This window comes from Rhinoraja longicauda, chromosome 27, assembly GCF_053455715.1.
Source record: "Rhinoraja longicauda isolate Sanriku21f chromosome 27, sRhiLon1.1, whole genome shotgun sequence".
NCBI classification, from domain to species: Eukaryota; Metazoa; Chordata; class Chondrichthyes; order Rajiformes; family Arhynchobatidae; genus Rhinoraja; species Rhinoraja longicauda.
Genome location: NC_135979.1, coordinates 16,891,212 through 16,910,731, shown reverse-complemented (window position 1 = coordinate 16,910,731; position 19,520 = coordinate 16,891,212). Strand labels below are relative to the sequence as shown.

The window sequence follows — 19,520 nt, the reverse complement described above, 5'->3', positions numbered from 1 at the left end:
CTGTTAAAGATGCCAAGTAATCAGGGACGTTCTTCTATCAAGTACATCAAGTTCATGTTTCTAATTTTGCGCATGCAACGCATGTACTTTGGTTCCATTACAGTACCATAAAGCAAGATAAAGCTTAAGGGTTGATGGGATTGGGGAGCAGAGTTGAAAACAATAAGTGGATCGTTTTCAGATTGTCAGCAACAACTAACAGGAATCTGCATAAATAATTTCTAAGATGTCGCTACTTACAATTTGTACTGACCACTTGTTCGAAGGACTGATTGTAATGTAACCAGCTATACTGAGTGCTAGTGAGAAAGTAAGTTCTGAGGAAGGTGCAGAGATTGCAAAAGAGTGTTGACTGGCAGATGTGAGTCTATCACTACAGCAAAAAGAATTGAAAGCTGAGGAGGCAGCTCAGTGTTTACCATTTTGGTAGGTGTGGAGTCACAAAGAAGAGCAACGACAAGGTTGATGTTACAACTATATTTTCTTGGCTGGACAATCTGGAGCTTCGGAAGCATATCCTCAGGATAATAGATTGGACACTTCAGATTTGGGTCTGGAAAAATGTCTTTATGGAGAGTCAATCTCTAATCTGGACGTTCAGCTGCTGAGTATAGTTGGGTGTGAAACAAATGTTTGTAATCGAGGGAGGGGAAGAATTGCAGAGATCAGGCTGGTAAATGTTGAGGTAAAAGATCGTATATTGCTCCTTTTTATGTTAAGGCATTTGAAAATGATTAGGAGATAAGCCAATGCTTTTTAATGGGGTGTATTGCCTTATTTATTACAAACGTACAGAAGGTAATTGGATAAACACTGAAAAGGGGATAATTTCAATGGGGAAAGAGCAGCAGTGGAACTAATTCAGAGCATGGTTGGTCAAACATGCTCTCTAGCATTATTAAATGTATTTTGCTAGTACGAACAAAAACCGAGATTTGTTTGGATGGCACATGGGACTTGATACTGGGATAGGACAGGTTTGGAGAGATGTGGGCCAAACACGGGCTGGTGGGACTAATGCAGCTGGGACATGTTACTGTGGGCAAGTTGGGCTGAAGGACCTGTTTCCACACTGCATCACTCTATGACTCGATGACTCTGGAAGATATAATTATTTGAACTCTGATGTATTTAAGTGTTGTAGTTTAGATTTAGGTCACATTAACCGAGATACAGAGAAAAGCTTTTGTTTGTATGCTATCCATTCAAAACAGATAATGCGAAACATGGATACATTCAAGCCAAATGCAAGACAAGAGAGACCAGTGAATTATTGAGTGTTAAATGGAACAATTAAATACTACACTTGCAACTACAACAGGTAGAGCGTGGAGAAAAATATCAGAGTGCAGAATTTTGTTACAAAATACCAGGTTTTCAAGCGAGTCAAGAGTGTTTTATTGTCAGATGTCCCAGATAGAACTATATCTAATTTTAGCATCTGCCTACAAAGTCTTTTAAGCAATCATTCTAAATAAAGATGGTAAGTTAAATCAAGATTACAGATCCTGAACAGAGACAACTGGTAAATTACCTCACAATGCATTATACTTCAAATTTCAACAGTAGAATTGCTGCTTGTAATTTGTATTTGGGATCGATTTTGCAGAATATGAACACAGGAAATCAAAGCTAGCGTATTACCACAAATATTTCACTCGATATTATTTAATATGGTTTTCAGGATATTTTCTCCACTTTTTATCTTTTATTTTATCCTCAAACTCATCCAAGGTTCAGAGTTGCTCCAATTTGTGCAACCAACCCCTTTTCCCCCTGACCAATCGTCTGAAGAAAGGTTTCAACCCGAAATGTCACCAATTCCTTCTCTCCAGAGATGGGGCCTGTCCCACTGAGTTACTCCAGCTTTTTGTGTGTAACTCTACGTTTAACTGGCTAACTATAGAATTCGATTCCTGGACCACTGCTTTTCCACATTTCTTCTAATACATTCCAAAAAGCATCGAATCTTTCACCAGGATTTTGCATGCGTCTTCTGGTTTAATGTTAATTTTCATTTGATGATGCTGTTGCGAAGCACCATGTTTTATATTATGATATATCAATGCAAGTTGTTGTTCTGAGTAATGCAGCTGTTCTGCAGTGCTATAAACTAACTTCTTGATGATCTTTTTATGGTTCAGTTTGTGATGCTGCCTAACATATTCTCCTCTGTAAAAGTCCAATTTTATTTCTATCCTCAAATATTGGACTTTCACAGAGGAGAATATTATAAACACTTTTTAGGTAACAATTTTTCCCATTGTGCTTGGGAAAAGCGTCTTATTTTATTGGACTACAACACTCACAATTAACAACAATAAAATTGTGAAGATTCTAAGAATGTTAAGTACAGAAATCTATTGTCATTTTCAACAATTGAATTAAAAATATAGATGACAATTTGATATTGGAATTTTCACGACTGCAGACAAGACTGGGAAAGAGAATGCTGATCATTTTACACGGTTGCAGGAAGGAGGCTGACTACTATCATGGCATGCCACCATTTTGTTGTATAAAATTCAAGCAAAATGATTCTTCTCCCGTCACAGTTCTGATCCATTAATTTGTCTTTTCTTGACAAACCAACTAAATTTTCAGAAATTTCCTTACTTTGGATTGCCAACTTTTGAATCCAATTTTTTTTAAAAACAACCATTATAATTGCTATGATTTGGTTTATCGCTTTAACATAGAAATTAAACTCCCCTTGCTTGTTTTGTTCAAATTTGGCCAATTTGAAGATGTAAAGTTCTGTGTAAAACTTGTATGATGACAATAACTTCATTTGACAATTTTGTTCCTCAAAAAGATAGATAGGAACAACTAAGAGTGGTTGTTGGTACTTTGTGCAGGTTTGGTCAAAATAATTAATGCTGATTGGAATGTTGTCTTTTCGAATGTCATTAAAATGAGTATATTCTTAATATTGTTTAACTGTGGGCAAGACTTTTGTGTCTGCAATATTTGTTTTAAGTGATTTGAGATACTTACCTTTACAAATTTTCCTTTGCAGATCTCAGAAATTTATGTGGGTGGAGAATCTGGTGACATGTCTGCTAAAGAAAAGCTGCTACTTTGGTCGCAGAAGTTGACAGAAGGCTATTCTGGGTTAAAGTGTTCCAATTTTACTTCCAGTTGGAGCGATGGAAAAGTATTTAATGCTATCATACATAAATACAGGTGAAATATTACAATTGGCTCTTCAAAATTAACAAGGCTGTTATAGACAATAGACAATAGACAATAGGTGCAGGAGTAGGCCATTCAGCCCTTCGAGCCAGCACTGCCATTCAATACGATCATGGCTGATCACTCTCAATCAGTACCCCGTTCCTGCCTTCTCCCCATACCCCCTCACTCCGCTATCCTTAAGAGCTCTATCCAGCTCTCTCTTGAAAGCATCCAACGAACTGGCCTCCACTGCCTTCTGGGGCAGAGAATTCCACACCTTCACCACTCTCTGACTGAAAAAGTTCTTCCTCATCTCCGTTCTAAATGGCCTACCCCTTATTCTTAAACTGTGGCCCCTTGTTCTGGACTCCCCCAACATTGGGAACATGTTTCCTGCCTCTAATGTGTCCAATCCCCTAATTATCTTATATGTTTCAATAAACTTTTTGAATTGCCATGCAATAAGTACGGAGATTCGTTGGAAAAACGGGGTCAGGATTAGCCCCTTGAGCTTCCTGTGCTTATTCTACCAGTTATTTAAATTACAGCTGATCTGTACAACAGGACCCTAATGAAAAGTGCCAGGCTTCTGTGTGGATCTTCAATAAAGTGCAGATATCATGTTGCTTTCAAATTTAGCTTTAGTGTTGATTTACCTCACTTGTGCTAATTTCTAATCCTTTTTATCGATTAATCTTCAAAAATAATTACTGCAGTTTAAAGATTTTTAAGTGTTTGGTTTTCAATGGCATTAAACTTTTAAAAATATCTTTGACAGCTGGTTCATAGTTGAGTGGTTATAAAAGTTAGGTGTGGTCACAGGAAATGAGTAAGGTGAGTGCGAACAGTGGGCCTGGTCTACCCTAATGTTGGAATAGTGAGGAGGTAGAAGTACTGAGCAACATTGTAGGCTAATGGAGATCATGCAAGAGGGAAGGTTGATAAGGTGCATATAAAAATAAGCCACAAAGTGCTAGACTATCAGCGGGTCAGGTAGTATCTCTGAAGAACAAGAGTAGATGACATTTCATGTCATCGTGAGATGGTGTTCTGAACACTTGAAGTAACAAGTGTTTTCTTGTGCCAGCATTTATCTGTTGGAATGTTTAAAAACAATTTTAAAATCTGCATGTTCTGCATATGCATAACATCCGGTTAGAACCTAAGGCAGTATTTACACCAGTTCTATTGCCACATTATTTCAAGAATATGATTGGATTAGAGATAGATTTGCAGGCTACTCCAGAACTGGGAAACTAGCAATGGGGAAGGATTGGGGTTGTAGATTCAATTGAGGAGCATAAAATTAAAAGGAATTTAAATAAGGCCAAGAGCTGAGAGTGTTTTATTGCCATGTGTCCCAGATAGAACAATGAAATTCTTCTTTGCTGCAGCACAACAGAATATTTAAACATAGTACACTGTAAACAATATGATAAACAAGAGAGGAAAATAAGTTCAGTGTGTATATACACATACTCACAAGTGTACACACACACACACACATATATATATCTATAGATCCACATACATATATATACACATACACACATATATATATCTATAGATCCACATACATATATATATATATATATATATATATATATATATATACACACGCACACATACTCAAAAAAACAAACAATAGTCTATTGAAGTTCAGAGCTTATTTGAGGTTGTAGTGTTTAATAGCCTGATGGCTGTAGGGAAGAAGCTAGGTGGACAGGAAGCTCGTGTTTCTCTCAGCTCAGAGGTCAGGAAATTCTGCGCATGCATTTGAAGTATTTGGCTGAAAAAGAGGAGCTCTAAAGAGAATGTTTCAACCTCGAAGGTCAGATGGGCCTGGAGCTCACTGTCAGAAAGGCATGTTAAGGGAGAAACACTTACAGTATGTGTGTCCATGAAATGCTCTCATCTCAGAGCTGGAAGTGGAATTAGGCTGCATATTTTTCTACAGCCAGCAAGTTGGCTTTTGAGTGAAATGACAGCCTCTGTATCATGAATGTCTGTGATTTGAAATATGTCAAAGGAAAGCTGCAAATTATCACATCCCCTCCTACACAAATTATCACTATTACCTGGATAACTTTTTTTTTTTAATTACTAAGGGAGCATAGGAAAAAAAAGAGTAATTAATGTACCCACTTTGCAAATTTTCTATTCCCAGGTTAAATTTTTTTAACTTTCTGCATGCAACTGAATGTTTGGATTTGATATGCAGTTTTCAACATACAGTACATCAAATCTCAAAACAAAAATACACTATTGAAAGGATTAGTATCTTTAATACAAGAAATGGTAGTGCATTATGTTAGTCAATTGGAGACTTTCTTTTACAGACCAGACCTCATTGACATGGAGAAAATTTCAACTCAGAGCAATCAAGAGAATCTGGAGCAAGCTTTTGCCGTTGCTGAATCACTTGGTGTCACAAGACTGTTGGATCCAGAAGGTACATCACTGGACAAGGGAACTCTCTGTCCTTTCTTTGCTTAATTTGGGTCTGATTATTGTTATCCATCAGTTTGTTCCAAGAAGCTCTTAGTCAGTCAGGACTAAGCAGCCACTTGACTGGTATCCCATCCACCATCGTATACATTTCTTTCCTCCTGTGCCCACTGGCTGCAATGTGTTCAATCCTGGGGAATTCCAGCAGTGCTTCCTAACCCTGAGATCTCTACTGCCAGGGGGAACAAAAGCAACATGGTACATGGGACCCAACTATTTGCAGATTTCCCCCCAGATTATACACCATCCTAACTTGGAAATCCTAACTTGTGAATCCTGGAATACTCTACTGGATGCATTTTTATAACTACTTTCACCAGTGGAACTGCAGTGATTCAAGAAGGAATCTTATCACCACCTTTATAAGCTTTACAGCGAATGCAGCGCCGGAGACTCAGGTTCGATCCTGACTACGGGTGCTGCACTGTAAGGAGTTTGTACGTTCTCCCCGTGATCTGCGGGGGTTTTCTCCGAGATCTTCGGTTTCCTCCCACACTCCAAAGACGTACAGGTTTGTAGGTTAATTGGCTGGGCAAATGTAAAAATTGTCCCTAGTGGGTGTAGGATAGTGTTAATGTGCGGGGATCACTGGGCGGCGCGGACTTGGTGGGCCGAAAAGGCCTGTTTCCGCGCTGTATATATATGATATGATGATATGATAAGGTCACTTAGAATTGGGCTATAAATGATATAATTGTCAGTAATGATTAAATCTCAAAAACTGTGATATCGATGGAGAGTGCGTAAGTATTTACCTTTTAAAAAAAGATCATGGCCATGGTGTTTTTTTGTGATAGCACTTGTTTGCTTTTAGGACATGTATGAATGGACAATAAATGTGCTCTTTTATAATGACATTCACACCCTGGAAATAAGTAAAATCAGAATATTAGATAAATGCCTCTTAACTAAAATATTGCCAATTCTGGGACTTTTCGAACATATGGCAGCATGGATTTATGAGAAGGAAGTTATGTTTGACATATATATTGGATTGTTTGAGGATTTATATAGTCAAGCAGATAAGGGATTCCAATAGATAAGATGTATTTGCATTTACTGAAGTCTTCAGAAAAGGCTTTTACCCAGATTCCAAACAGGTTACTGCTGAGCAAAGTGCATGTGCAAAGTGCACGTGCATGTGCAATATGGAAAGTAATTAGGGCCTCAATGTTCAGGTCATTGATGAATCAGTGGGAGATACCGCTGATGTTGATTTGCCTATACCTTAAATTAATTTGAATATTTTGCGTGGAAAAGGTTTGTATTTTTCCAGTATCTCTCAACGTACATGCTGTACCTGGCCCAGGTGTCAGAGCATAAAAGAAGTGTAGGCATCACTGTTGGGCGATACACCATAATTTATAAGCCGAGCTTGAGGTCTAGATATTCGAACACCCTTTGCCTCAAACATTTAAAGTCTCTGTTGGCCTCTCAAGGCACTAATGAATTTCATCCGCAAGATGTGCCTTCGCCAAGAGGTGCCTCCCAAGATGTGGGAAGTGGTCCACCTTTTCTGGCGTTTCAACATGGACTGTTATTGTCAGGTGACAGAATACTGCTGCAGACACTTGGTCTTATAATTATCAAATGTAAAGTTCATTCTCTGTTTGCTTTGCTGAATGAGTTGACAATGTCTTGGAATTCTCTCAATCAGCGATGTTGACACCAAACTGCTGAGAAGTACAGACTATTTCAACTTTGATGGTAGAAAGAGATTGCCTGGGGAACAGGAAGAAATTCAAAAATGTTCTCAGAACCTCTTTTGAAGAGCAACTTTCCCATTGATTTCAGGGAAACTCTGGCCCATGAGTGCTCCAAATGGAGAAGCCATGTTTAGGGTAATATTAACAAACTCAAGACCACGCCTGAGAATAACACAAAAGCCCTGTCCAAAAGCACAAGCAGCAACAGGAACATACCACCTCACAAAGTGCCCACCCGCCTGCCCGTGGTCACCCATGTCCATGCCCATCTGTGGAAGAGTCCGATGTTGTCACACTGACCTCATTAGTGAACTCAGAACCTACAGTAATGAAGTGGAAGTAATTCATCGTTAATCCTGAGGGATGCCAAAAAAAGGAAATGAAAAAGGGCCTGTTTCTACACTGTATCACTTTATGAATCTAATCGGTAAAATTGAGTATCTCCGAAACATACAGCCTACTTCAACCATGCTGGCCATGATGCCTATCGATGCTAATCCCTTTTGCCTGCATTAGGCCCATATTTCACTACTTTTCCTATCTGATTAGCCGTCCAAATGCCTTTTAAATGTGATGGCAGGATCTTCCTCCACTACCTCTTCTGGCAGCTCAATCCAAATATTCCGCATCGTCTGTGTGAATAATTACCCTTCGTGGTTTTTTTAAAGTTGCTTCCCACGCACCTTAAACGGGTGCCTGCCAAATCTAGACTCTCCTGCCATGAGGAAAATCATTCTGACTAACTATGACACTCATAATTCCAAAACATCTGAGGTCACCCCCTCATCCTCCGGAGGAATAAGGGAAGGCGAAGTGTGATAACTCAAACTCCATCATCAAGTTTGCTGATGACACTGTGGTGGTGGGCCGGATCTCCAACAACGATGAGAAGGCCTACCGGGAGGAGGTGGCTGATCTGGCACTCTGGTGTCAGGACAATAGCCTCCTCTTGAATGTCACTAAAACAAAGGAGCTGATTGTGGACTTCAGAAGGGCTAAACATCCAAGGACGTACACGCCACTCGAGATAAATGGGTCTATTGTGGATAGGGTGAGCAGTTTCAAATACTTGGGAGTCCGCATCGCAGAGGATCTGACGTGGGCAACGCACATTGCCGCACTGGTGGGTAAGGCTAAGCAGCGCCTTTACCACCTTAGACAACTGAGGAAATTCAGAGTGTCGCTGAGGATCCTTCATTGCTTCTACTCTGGGGCTGTAGAGAGCATCCTGTCCGGCAACATTACAGTCTGGTTTGGGAACAGCTCTGCCCAGGACAGGATGGCCCTGCAGAGAGTAGTGCGTTCGGCAGAACGCACCATGGGAACTACACTCGTCCCCCTGCAGGACCTATACATCAGGAGGTGCAGATCCAGAGCAAGCAAGATCATGAGGGACCCCTGCCACCCCAGTAATGGACTGTTCCAGCTGCTACGGTCAGGCAAACGTCTCCGCTGTCACGCTGTGAAAACGGAGAGGATGAGACGGAGCTTCTTCCCACAGGCCATCAGGACTGTCAATTTTTATAACCCCAGAGACTAAATTTTTGTCGACACTTTTTGTGCTATGTTTAGTAACTTATTAACTTTATTTATATGCTGTAACTGTAATTCTTTTTGTGCACAACCCGCAGGCATTGCCACTTTCATTTCACTGCACATCGAGTATGTGTATGTGACAAATAAATTTGACTTGACTTGATAAAGAGATGAGGAGAAATCTCTTTGTGTAATGGATGGTTCATCTCTGGAATTAATTTCATTTGAGGCCTTTGACAGCTCAGGCATTCAAAAGGAGATTGATTCATTTTTATATATCAGAGCAATTAAGGAAAATAAGAATGTGACAAACAAAAATGATGAATCAAGATTAACAACGGTCTTGTTGAATGGTGAAGTCTGTTCAAAGGACAAATAGCCTCCCTCGTGTTAATCGCTTGGAAAAATGTTTTAGAAGGAGGAAGCTATTGCATGTGTTTGATCTATCGTTTCTGATTAACTGGTGCTGCTGAATTAACATGGACTTGTTCTTTCAGATGTTGATGTTCCATCTCCCGATGAAAAATCAGTGCTCACTTACGTCTCCTCTATTTATGAATCATTCCCCAAGGTCCCAGAAGGTGGTGAAGGTATTACTGCAAATGTAAGGATTCATTCTTCCATATTTTTAATTTAACCTCGTTGCATATGTGAGGTGGAGGAATTTTCAGTGCAGGTGCTAAGTGAACTGGTATTTTTCATATTAAACCGTATAAATATTCAGTTAATCATTTTCATGATACAGTAAAACTACAGTTACAGTTTGTCACGTAAGATTTGTAGATACATTTAAAGGATGTAGGTTGAAGGTGAGGAGGAACAATTTAAGAGGAACCTGAAGGGTAACTTTTTTACACAAAGGGTGGTGAGTGCATGGCATGAGCTGCCGGAGGAGACAGTTGAGGCAGGTACTATCGCAGTGTTTAAGGAACATTTGGACATGTACATGGATAGTATAGTACAGCATTAGAGGGATATGGGCCAAATGCAGACAGATGGGACGTGTAGATGGGGCATGTTGGTTGGTGTGGGCATGTTGGACCGTGGGGCTCGTTTCTACGCCAAATATGAACACAGTAAATCAAAGTTAACTCAGAATGTGAGTACTTAGGTACACAGAACATGTTTAAAAAGTTTTGTCATTGCAAATGTATTGTAGTTAAGTTTTAGTTTTAGGGATACAGCGCAGTCCGCACTGACCGGCGATCGCTGCACATTGACACTATCGAGGGACAATTTTACATTTATGCCAAGCCAATAAACCTACAAACCTGTACATCTTTGGAGTGTGGGAGGAAACCGAACATCTCGGTGATAACCCATGCAAAAGTCACAGGGAGAATGTACAGACTCTGTAAAGACAATCACCCATAGTCAGGATCGAACCTGGGTCTCTGGCGCTGTAAGGCAGTAGCTCTACTGCTGTGCCACCATGCCACCCTTAATGCCTTGTGGGTGTGGCAATGGTTACCTTGCCAACAGTCTATCTGTCCCTTCCTTCTTTGTGTTTAAATAGTATCTGTTAAATGTATGTTCTTAGTGTTCTTTAGTTTGTTTTATGTGGGGGGTGGGGGAAACTTTCTGATCTCTTACCTCGACGGAGAAGCGTTTTTTTTCTTCCGTATTGTATCTCCGTCCGCATTGCGGCCTAATATCGAGGAGTTGGCGGCCTTTGCCGCCATTTGACCGACATTTGAGAGCTCCACTGCAGGGCGCCTACGGGAGTTTAACATCACGGAGCCCGTGATCCCTTTGCCAGGGATCGACCTCGGAGCTCCAACCGTGGGTGCTTGCGGACTTACCATCACGGAGCTTGCGGTCTCTGGTCAGAGACCGACTTTGGGAACTCCAAGCCGTGGGAGTTTCGATTGCCTCGACGTGGGAACTTCGACCGCCGGCTGCGAGAGTTTTGATCGCCCTGACAGATGGTTCGACTGCCCCGACCACGGGAAAATAAAGAGGAAGAGGAGGAATTTTTTTGCGTTCTATCACAGTGAAGAATGTGGGGAATCCGCTGTGGTGGATGTTTATGTTAACTTTTATGTAGTTGTGTGTCTTGTTGCTTTTATTTTTCATCTGGTTGTATGGTAATTCACATTTCACTTTACCTTAATTGGTACATGTGACAATAGAAGACCTTTGAAACCTTTGAAGCTCTTTTTTCTCATTAATGTTGCTGTATTGATTCTAGGGGGTCGATTCCAAATGGGAGGAATACCAAGATAAAGTAAACTACCTCTTCCAGTGGATCAGGCAGCACATAAGGCGGATGTCCGATAAAGCTTTTCCACACAATCCTGTAGAACTTAAGGTGATTACTGGCATTTTATTCTGCTTTGTGCTTTAAAATGAAGTAACCAAATAACATGTTTCTCCTGATAAGTGAAACTCAGTGCATGTTTTCTTCCCATCCACTATTTGAACAAATGAATTGCTGCAAGTTGAAAACGGAGCATTATGTTGTATACTCATTCCAGCTCTTATCCGCATAATTAACTCATTTGTATCTGAGATTCATTTGGTGAAATTATACATTTGGCTGCAGACATAATAACATTACTGAAATATGTTACTTCAAATAAATGAATTTAAATCTCCCAGAAGTCTCCAGATTTTGGAATGATAGCTGTGGTTTGCAAGATGTCAACTGGTAACAAATGTGGGTGCAAAACATCATGGACTATAAGTAAGATAGTATTATGTTACAAATGGGTAAAATGGAAATATCTATTTTGATGCATGTGGTTTGTTAAAGTTATTGTGAATTAATGTTGAAAGAAATATATTTAACAACTGGAGCTGGCAGGGTGGAGAAAGGAAATAAAAATTGGGACTGTGGGTAATATGTCTGGAATAGATTGAGGATTGATTGAAGCAAACCAGGAATAAACAGATAATTTTCAACTTGGAAGGATTTATTTAGTGTAGATTTCAATTGCATTGATTCTTGTTTATAGGATAGGGCATTCGATTTTTCTAAGTATATGAAATCAGGTGACTAATGATCAAATGTACAATGCACCAAGTTAACTTTTATATTGGAGATCTGACTGGTTTTCATTTATGTACTGCAAACTGCCTTGAGTGCTTAAACTGGAAAGGAATGGAGAAAAGAAGAAGCTAAAGTGCAAACTCTCCTCGAGTAAATTACAATAACAATGTTTGTGGAGGACAGAGGATTGAAGTCTGCAACCCGGGCAGTTGACTCTTGGCTAAAGGAAGGCATTTATTTGTAGAAAATAAAGTGAATGGACATATTAATTATTTAAATCTGGCATGTTTTGTTCTCCACTAAGCGTGTGCAAGCTGTTTCTTTTCACTGATTGAACGTTTCCTTTCTCTTCTCTCACTCAGGCACTTTATAGTGAATATGTACATTTTAAAGAAACTGAATTACCAGCAAAAGAAGTAGAAAAGGCACAAATACAACATTTGTACAAATTGTTTGAGGTAAGACATTGTGATCCAGAAATTGATTTAAGCATTAATAAAGTGTTGTCTGAACGAGGTCCGAAGTTTGATTTGAGTTCAGTTTATTGTCACGTGTACTGAGGTACAGTAAAAAGTTTCATTGGTGAGCCAAAAACTTTTTTAAAATTTACATATGTTTAAAGCCCTCTGAATTGCTACTGAGTGCACCTACATGCGTTATATTTTGTGCATTAAGTACTTGTCATTGATTGTATGAATTAATTACACCAGGTCTAACTTTTCGAGAAATCTCTTTGTGTTCATGCTCATCATTGTTTGACACCAATGTTTGACCAAGACATTCACAAACATTCACTGGCATCTTTGAAGAACAAGATTAATCAGCCACTATTTTTCTACAGTGCATCAAATTGTATACCCCTTGATATGATTTTATTTTAGCTGCTAAGATTCTATTTTAATTCAACTATAGATCTTTGAAATGTCTCTTGTTTGCAACTTAGATGTTAGAGAAGCATTACTGCTTATCTTGTCCTTGTATTAAGGTAATTTTGGGGGGGAAAAAGTGCCTTCAAGGTGACAATTTATAGCTGTCCCTTTAAGGATCTGGCTGTTGACAGCCAGATCTCTATTGTGTCATATCGCCCGGATCTTGCAAGCAAGCCCCAGTCAATGTTGTAAAGGATGAAGTTCTGGAATAAATTTTATTGGATATTTTTCAATAAATCTACCCCTTTGCCTCTAGGTTTGGATAGAGTTTGGTCGAATTTTGCTTCCCCAAGGTTTCCACCCCAATGATGTAGAAGAAGAATGGGGCAAACTGATCTTTGAAATGTTAGATCGAGAGAAAGCCCTCAGACCTGCAGTAGAAAGGTTTGTTTCTGTGTTCTAATGAGATTTGGTCTATAAGCAAATGTAATAATAGGTTAAAGTAACATTTTCATTCTATTCTCCGCAGAGCTGGCCATTGGAATATTTAACTTTCCATCAGAACCTTTATCAAAGCAATTTATGAGTATTGATCATCCTTTAAGGCACACATTTATTTGGTATTAGAAATTTTTGATGCATCTGCCACCTCAAAAGGGCTGGGAGTGTATTCACTGTAGATTTTTCAGCAGTGAAATATATTGTTGCAGAATTAATGACTTTGATATTATATTTAATGTTACAAATATTCAAAACAGAAACACAATTTATGTATTTATGAAATTCAGGACACACCAACGATTAAAGAATGGTATGACACATCAGCATATCTGAGTATTATTAAGGCTGAACATCTTTAGCTTTGAGTTGTGGTATCTCATGCTACACTGAAAGGGAATTTCACAGAATGGCAAGATGAATTTAGAGGGATGACTTTAGGAAACTCGTTGCTTTTTTAAAAACCTGGACCAGTTTGGCTTTGCTAGTGGGGTGTTTGGTTCTTATATTGTGCATTTTGAACATTATGCGTGTTCTTCAATAAGTAAACTGACTTGAACATATTTTTGATTTGTTCATAGAAGTCAGTGTAGAATTTTAAAAATGAGGATCTACTATTGGATTTTTTAATGTGTAGAAAATAGTGTTTTTTCTGACCTTTGCGTTTCGACTGGGTCCTGATCCAAAAACATTGTCTGTCCATTCGCTGCACAGATACTGCCTCACCCCCACTGCGTTACTCCGGTACTTTATCTTTAGCTCAAGTTTCCAACATCTGCAGTTCCATGTATCGCTATCCCAAACTCCTCCCTGTTCTCTTGAGACTACTTGCTTTTTTCCATTGCTGTATCTTATCCCTTTCTAAGCTAAGCTTAATGGGCAACAAGATGAAGTAAAGATATTCACGGATGTGTAGAAATCTGGAATTGGAAAAAAATTAGTTTATCAGACTGGAAGAAGTTTCAAATATCAGTTGGGGAAAGAGATTTGAACACAATGGGAATTTATAGTTTCTTGTTTGAGGACTTGTATTTTCCATTGGAAATATTGGAATTATACCATTGAATAGCATGCAAATTTTTAATTACTCAGTAGCCTGAGTTTCAGTTTGCATCAATCGTTTTTATACTCTGTGAAAGATTTTGACCACAAATTTCATAAATATTACTTTTTAAACAAGTCCAATTTTTTAATTTTTCTTTCATTTTCAATTTTTGCGTAACAATCAAAGTTTCCCTCTTTACCCAAGTGTGCAAAATAGGCAAAATTGAAAGGAATGGTTGTTACATTTCACAAATTTATGAATCTAATATGTTTCATGGAGTAATTAATTTCTATTCATGTATATGATAAAACATTTGAAATTATTGCCTTAGTTTGCTATAACTACTTTATTAGAAGAAAACGGTCTGATGCAAACAAATGCTTTATAAAATGAATACAAACAATTGCATTACAGAAAGCCACATTAGTAAATTGAAATTAATTTATTTTGTTTTATGTTATATTCAAGGCTGGAACTACTACTGCAGATTGCCAATAAAATCCAAAATGGAGCTTTAAATTGTGAAGAAAAATTAACATTAGCCAAAAATACCCTGCAGGCTGTAAGTAAAGATGTCAACTCCAAAGAAACCAAATAGTTAGACTGCCCATGAAAGAAAAATAATTACTGGATTTATGTTGACTTGTAACAAATTGAATTTATTTTTACAGGATGCTACTCATTTAGAATCAGGGCAGCAGTTTCATTATGAAACTGAAGTGGTCATGTACTTAGAAGAGTGTGAACGATTAATACGACAGCTACAAATTGACGTGCAGATTCTCCGAGATGAGAAGTATTATCAGGTGGAACAGATTGTTATGAGGTAAGTGTAGATGTGTTTATCTGCACTGATACACTCATTACTCTTGCATTAATGCAGATCCATCTCTGCTTAGTAATAATACTTCAATATATTATTGTCATAAAATCAAATAATTGTAGTTGAATTGGCAACTGGAACTTTGAAAGATACATGCCCATTCAGTACAATACAATGAGGCTTCCAATTTAAATTACCTGCTGCTGCAGTTAAATAGTAATCACGATTTGGATACTTGCACAAAACTGAAGCTGCTCGTGCAATGTCAAGGCAGTTATTTCATTGCTTCAGTAACTGGTTTTGCTGCAGCATTAAACCTTGATTGAGTGGAGAACGAAAATCTACCCCATAATGTATTACACTGCATAAATTGTCAATATTACATGCATGTAGTCCTTTGATAGGAGGATGTACATTTAAATTCTTAAAAACCTTCTGCAGAAAAATGACAGCATTTTACAATGTTTTACCGAATAAATTGGTGTGATTTAGGTTTTGTGTTATTTATTGATGATTAACAGGAGCTTTTACTTATGCATGTTTTGCTAATGTTGATTCAAATGTTTTCTTATTGGCACCATTTCAAAAGTGCATCTGCTGAATTTTGTGTCAGTGAAACAGTTGTGTATTTTCTTTCTGAAAATCTTGAATTCTCAGCATGCTTGCCATCTTTTCGCAGAATCATTAAGCTACAGGATGAACTGGTGACGTTGAGGCTCGAGTGCACTAACCTGTACAGGAAAGGACATTTTATCTCCTCAACAGACCACTTGCAGCCTTTGAACCTGACTGCCTTTGACTTAACAACTGATGTTGGTTCAAGCACTTTGCCCATCACCCCCTTCACGGGATTTAAAAAACCCACAACAAGGTCAGAATTGATTGCAATCTCTTCAACGCAAGATGAAGGAAGCCTGCGATATGTCTATGAGCTTTTGGCTTGGGTGGAGGAAATGCAGGTACTGAACACATTTCCATTTAGACAGTGTTCTTTGTGATACACCTTAGAGTATAAAGTTCACATAGCTTATAATTAGATTCATATTGTCAAGAGCTTAATGATCTCCAGTTCCAGGCAAGCAATGTTTTTTATTGTCATAGTGTGTGGATTCAGGCCCTTCAACCCAACTTGCCCCCACTGACCGACCAACATGTCCCATCTACACTACACTGACCAACACGTCCCATCTACGCATGCCTGCGTAAAGCTCTATTTCTGATCATACTTACATTCTCTCATCTCTGTCTTATTTATTTTCTATACTACAGCTTTGTTGCAGTGCTATTTGAGGATAACCTTAGATGACTTTGCCAATATTCCATTTCAATTTCTTGAATGGAGGCAAATGCAGATCTCCATTAAAATTAGATTTATGTCCCTGTATAATTTTTGATGCTACTCTAAGATTGAAAAGAAATACAATTCAGACCAAGCAAGCTAGATCTCTTGTGGACCTTTTCATATTCCAGAAATTAAAACACGAGAGGAAAAGTATTGTTCAGGTTTTGTTTTCCCATTCACCATTCTGCTTCTGTCCTTTGGAAATTGTTAAATATTAATTAAAAATTGTTAAATATTTGGGAATCCGTTTGACAGGTGCCAACAATCACTATTCTCTTATTGTGCAGGATTCAAATATACATCCTCCAAGGTCTACAAAATATAACGCAAAAACTTATAAGCTTGTTTCTAATTAATCTCTTCCTATCACAAATTATGCGAACCATGTTCCAGAACTATCTCACTTGCCGTTCGCATGAAGGTTTGGGGATCATTGTGATTCAAGCATAATGTTTATCCGTGAGGGTGTGCATATGCGAGTTAATGGACATTTTTCTGATGGTGTACTTTTATGTACAAAGTTACCAGCATTATTTTTCTGCTATCACTCCAGTTAGAAATGTTCTTGTTCAATGTACACGGTGGCTTTTATACTGGATTTCTCCTGTACTGGTGTCTTGCAACCATTTGATATTCCCAGCAATATCGGCAGTCACAGTAATTAATACCTGCACTCAGACTCGGTTTTTAACAGTTTAATTTGTTGGTGTATATTTAAGCAAACTTCTCTTATTGGGAGATAGTCCCAACACAGGATCTACACAACCTAAAGCAGCTGAAAGCACTTCTAATGGTGGAGTGGTGTTGAGCTGATAATGTATGGTTTCCTTCTGCAGGTAAAGCTTGATCGAGCTGAATGGGGCACAGACTTGCCCAATGTGGAAATGCAGCTGGAAACACACAGGACAATCCATGCTGCAGTGGAAGAACTGGACTCTAGTCTTCAAGAAGCTAAAATTTATGAAGTAAGTTTTTTTCCTATTATTTTGTATCACTATTTTGGGGGGAAAATGCTTCTAAGTGCAATATAATAAATAATTCAAATCTTAATCTTAGCTGTTGCTGAAATTGCCCAACTAGATAATTTTCTCAACTGCTAATCACACTACCCAGTGCGGAGCAATGTGATAAACTGTTCCTCTTGAGATTTGTTTGCCATCATCACCTTATCCTCAAAAATAATAAAATCCGGATTAGTGCCATAGGAATATTCCAACACATTTCTAGGCAGTTAAAACGTTTTATCTTTAAATTCCTGAACTCGTTATACTTGTGAAAAACTACTTAGAATCCCATTGCTCTTTAATCTTGTGCTTGCTGACATGTACTGGTTCCTAATTTAGAAATACATATTTTAGAATTTTCATCCTTATTAAATCTCTAAATCTAACTGCAATGCTCTTCTCTACCCCTGTAATCTCTGCCTCAACATTAATCTTCATTCTAATTCCGGCTTTTTGAATGTCCACGTTTTTAGTCACACTTCCATTGGTCTGAAGCCTTAAGCTCTGGAATTGCCTCTGTTTCTTTCCCCTGGTGTCTCTTGCCGGTTGCCTTTTCTTATTTTAATGGGTAGATAAATAGCCGTTTGTTTTTTTTTGTCACTGAATGATCCTACCTAACAAGAATGAGTCTAATAGCCATGTCTTGATATTGAATGCATTACCATTACTGAATCCCTACAATCAACACATTGGGAGACATCATAGACCAGGAATCCAACAGGATCAGCTACCTAACTGCAGTGGCTACAAAACTGATCATAACTGGGTATCTTGCAACATGTCTCACTTTCAGACATTCCCAAAGCCTTTCCACTATATATATAAGGTGTAAGAAAATGTCTCTTTTTTTTTTTCCTCGATGAATGCAGCTCTGACGACGCTCAAGAAGTTCAACACCACCCAGGGCAAAGCAGCCTAGTTGATTAGAGACCCCATCTATCATCCTTGACATTCATTTAATGCACCACTTTTGCTTCTTTGCTGCATTGAGTGCCATTTACTAAGTGAACTGCAGATTCTTACACTGGGCTGTGACAACGGCATCTCCCACACTTTCTTCGACATCACCAGGGTGAAGCAATTGGATTGATTAGAAACCCCATCCATTATCCTGGACAATAATATAGTGCATCACTTTTGCTTCTTTGCTGCATTGAGTGCCATATATTAAGTGAACTGCAGATACTTATATGAGGCTGTGGCAACAGCATCTCCCACACTTGCTACCTCTACCACAAAGAAGGACAAATACAAGGGCATGAAGGGCATGGGACACAACTTGAATGTTCCCCTACAAGTTGCACGGCTTCCTTACTTGGAAAGTATCACCATTACTTCGTTGTCGTAAGATTTCATTACAACGATTTTCCTTCCCCACAGAATTGTTGTTGTGCCTTCACCAGAACAATTTCAACAGTTCAAGGAGATGGTTCACCACCTTCCCAAGGGCAACGAAGGACGAGCAATAAATGTTGCCCTTGCCAGAAATGCCCACATCCCAAAAGAAGAATAAATAGAAGTTCTTTGTTATTGTGTCACTGCTTATAGAGTCATAGAGTGATACTGTGTGGAAACAGGCCCTTCAGCCCAACTTGCCCATGCCGGCCTAGTGTCTCAGCTACACTAGTCCCACCTTGCTGCGTTTGGCCCATATCTTGGCTCCAAACTTGTCCTATCCATGTACCTGTCTAACTGTTTCCTCTAATGTTTTATATATCTTTGGGTCCCTGGGCTTATCCTCACTATTGTAATTCTTATTTTCCAAGGAGTATGTGACCTCTTTATTCTTACTATCAAAATGTAATGCTTCATATTTACCTATGTAAATAGTAATTAATTTGCAAATGACCTGACATTTTCATTCTGCAAGTTTATTAATGTTTCCTTGCCTTTTTTAAAATTGTGTTCCTCACTATCATACCCCAACAATCTGTATTCCACAAATTTTTAAATTGTACTTCTGATTCCCAAGTGCAGATCATCTTGTTAAATGATGACTGACAGTGGTCTCAATGCAAAT

The 19,520-nt window shown here is 38.6% G+C and overlaps 1 protein-coding gene across 11 annotated transcripts in view; it reads left to right on the top strand.

Annotated features, from left to right (window-relative positions):
- The window catches only part of macf1a (microtubule actin crosslinking factor 1a), a 419,348-nt gene that overhangs the window by 199,870 nt on the left and 199,958 nt on the right, over positions 1-19,520 (top strand). For all 11 annotated transcript variants that reach the window (XM_078423295.1, XM_078423293.1, XM_078423294.1 and 8 more), the window contains 10 exons: positions 3,020-3,186; positions 5,517-5,629; positions 9,425-9,531; positions 11,119-11,238; positions 12,282-12,377; positions 13,105-13,232; positions 14,800-14,893; positions 15,003-15,157; positions 15,834-16,113; positions 17,333-17,461. In XM_078423295.1, coding sequence (XP_078279421.1) covers positions 3,020-3,186; positions 5,517-5,629; positions 9,425-9,531; positions 11,119-11,238; positions 12,282-12,377; positions 13,105-13,232; positions 14,800-14,893; positions 15,003-15,157; positions 15,834-16,113; positions 17,333-17,461 — 1,389 coding nt within the window. The remainder of the gene's footprint in view (positions 1-3,019; positions 3,187-5,516; positions 5,630-9,424; positions 9,532-11,118; positions 11,239-12,281; positions 12,378-13,104; positions 13,233-14,799; positions 14,894-15,002; positions 15,158-15,833; positions 16,114-17,332; positions 17,462-19,520) is intronic.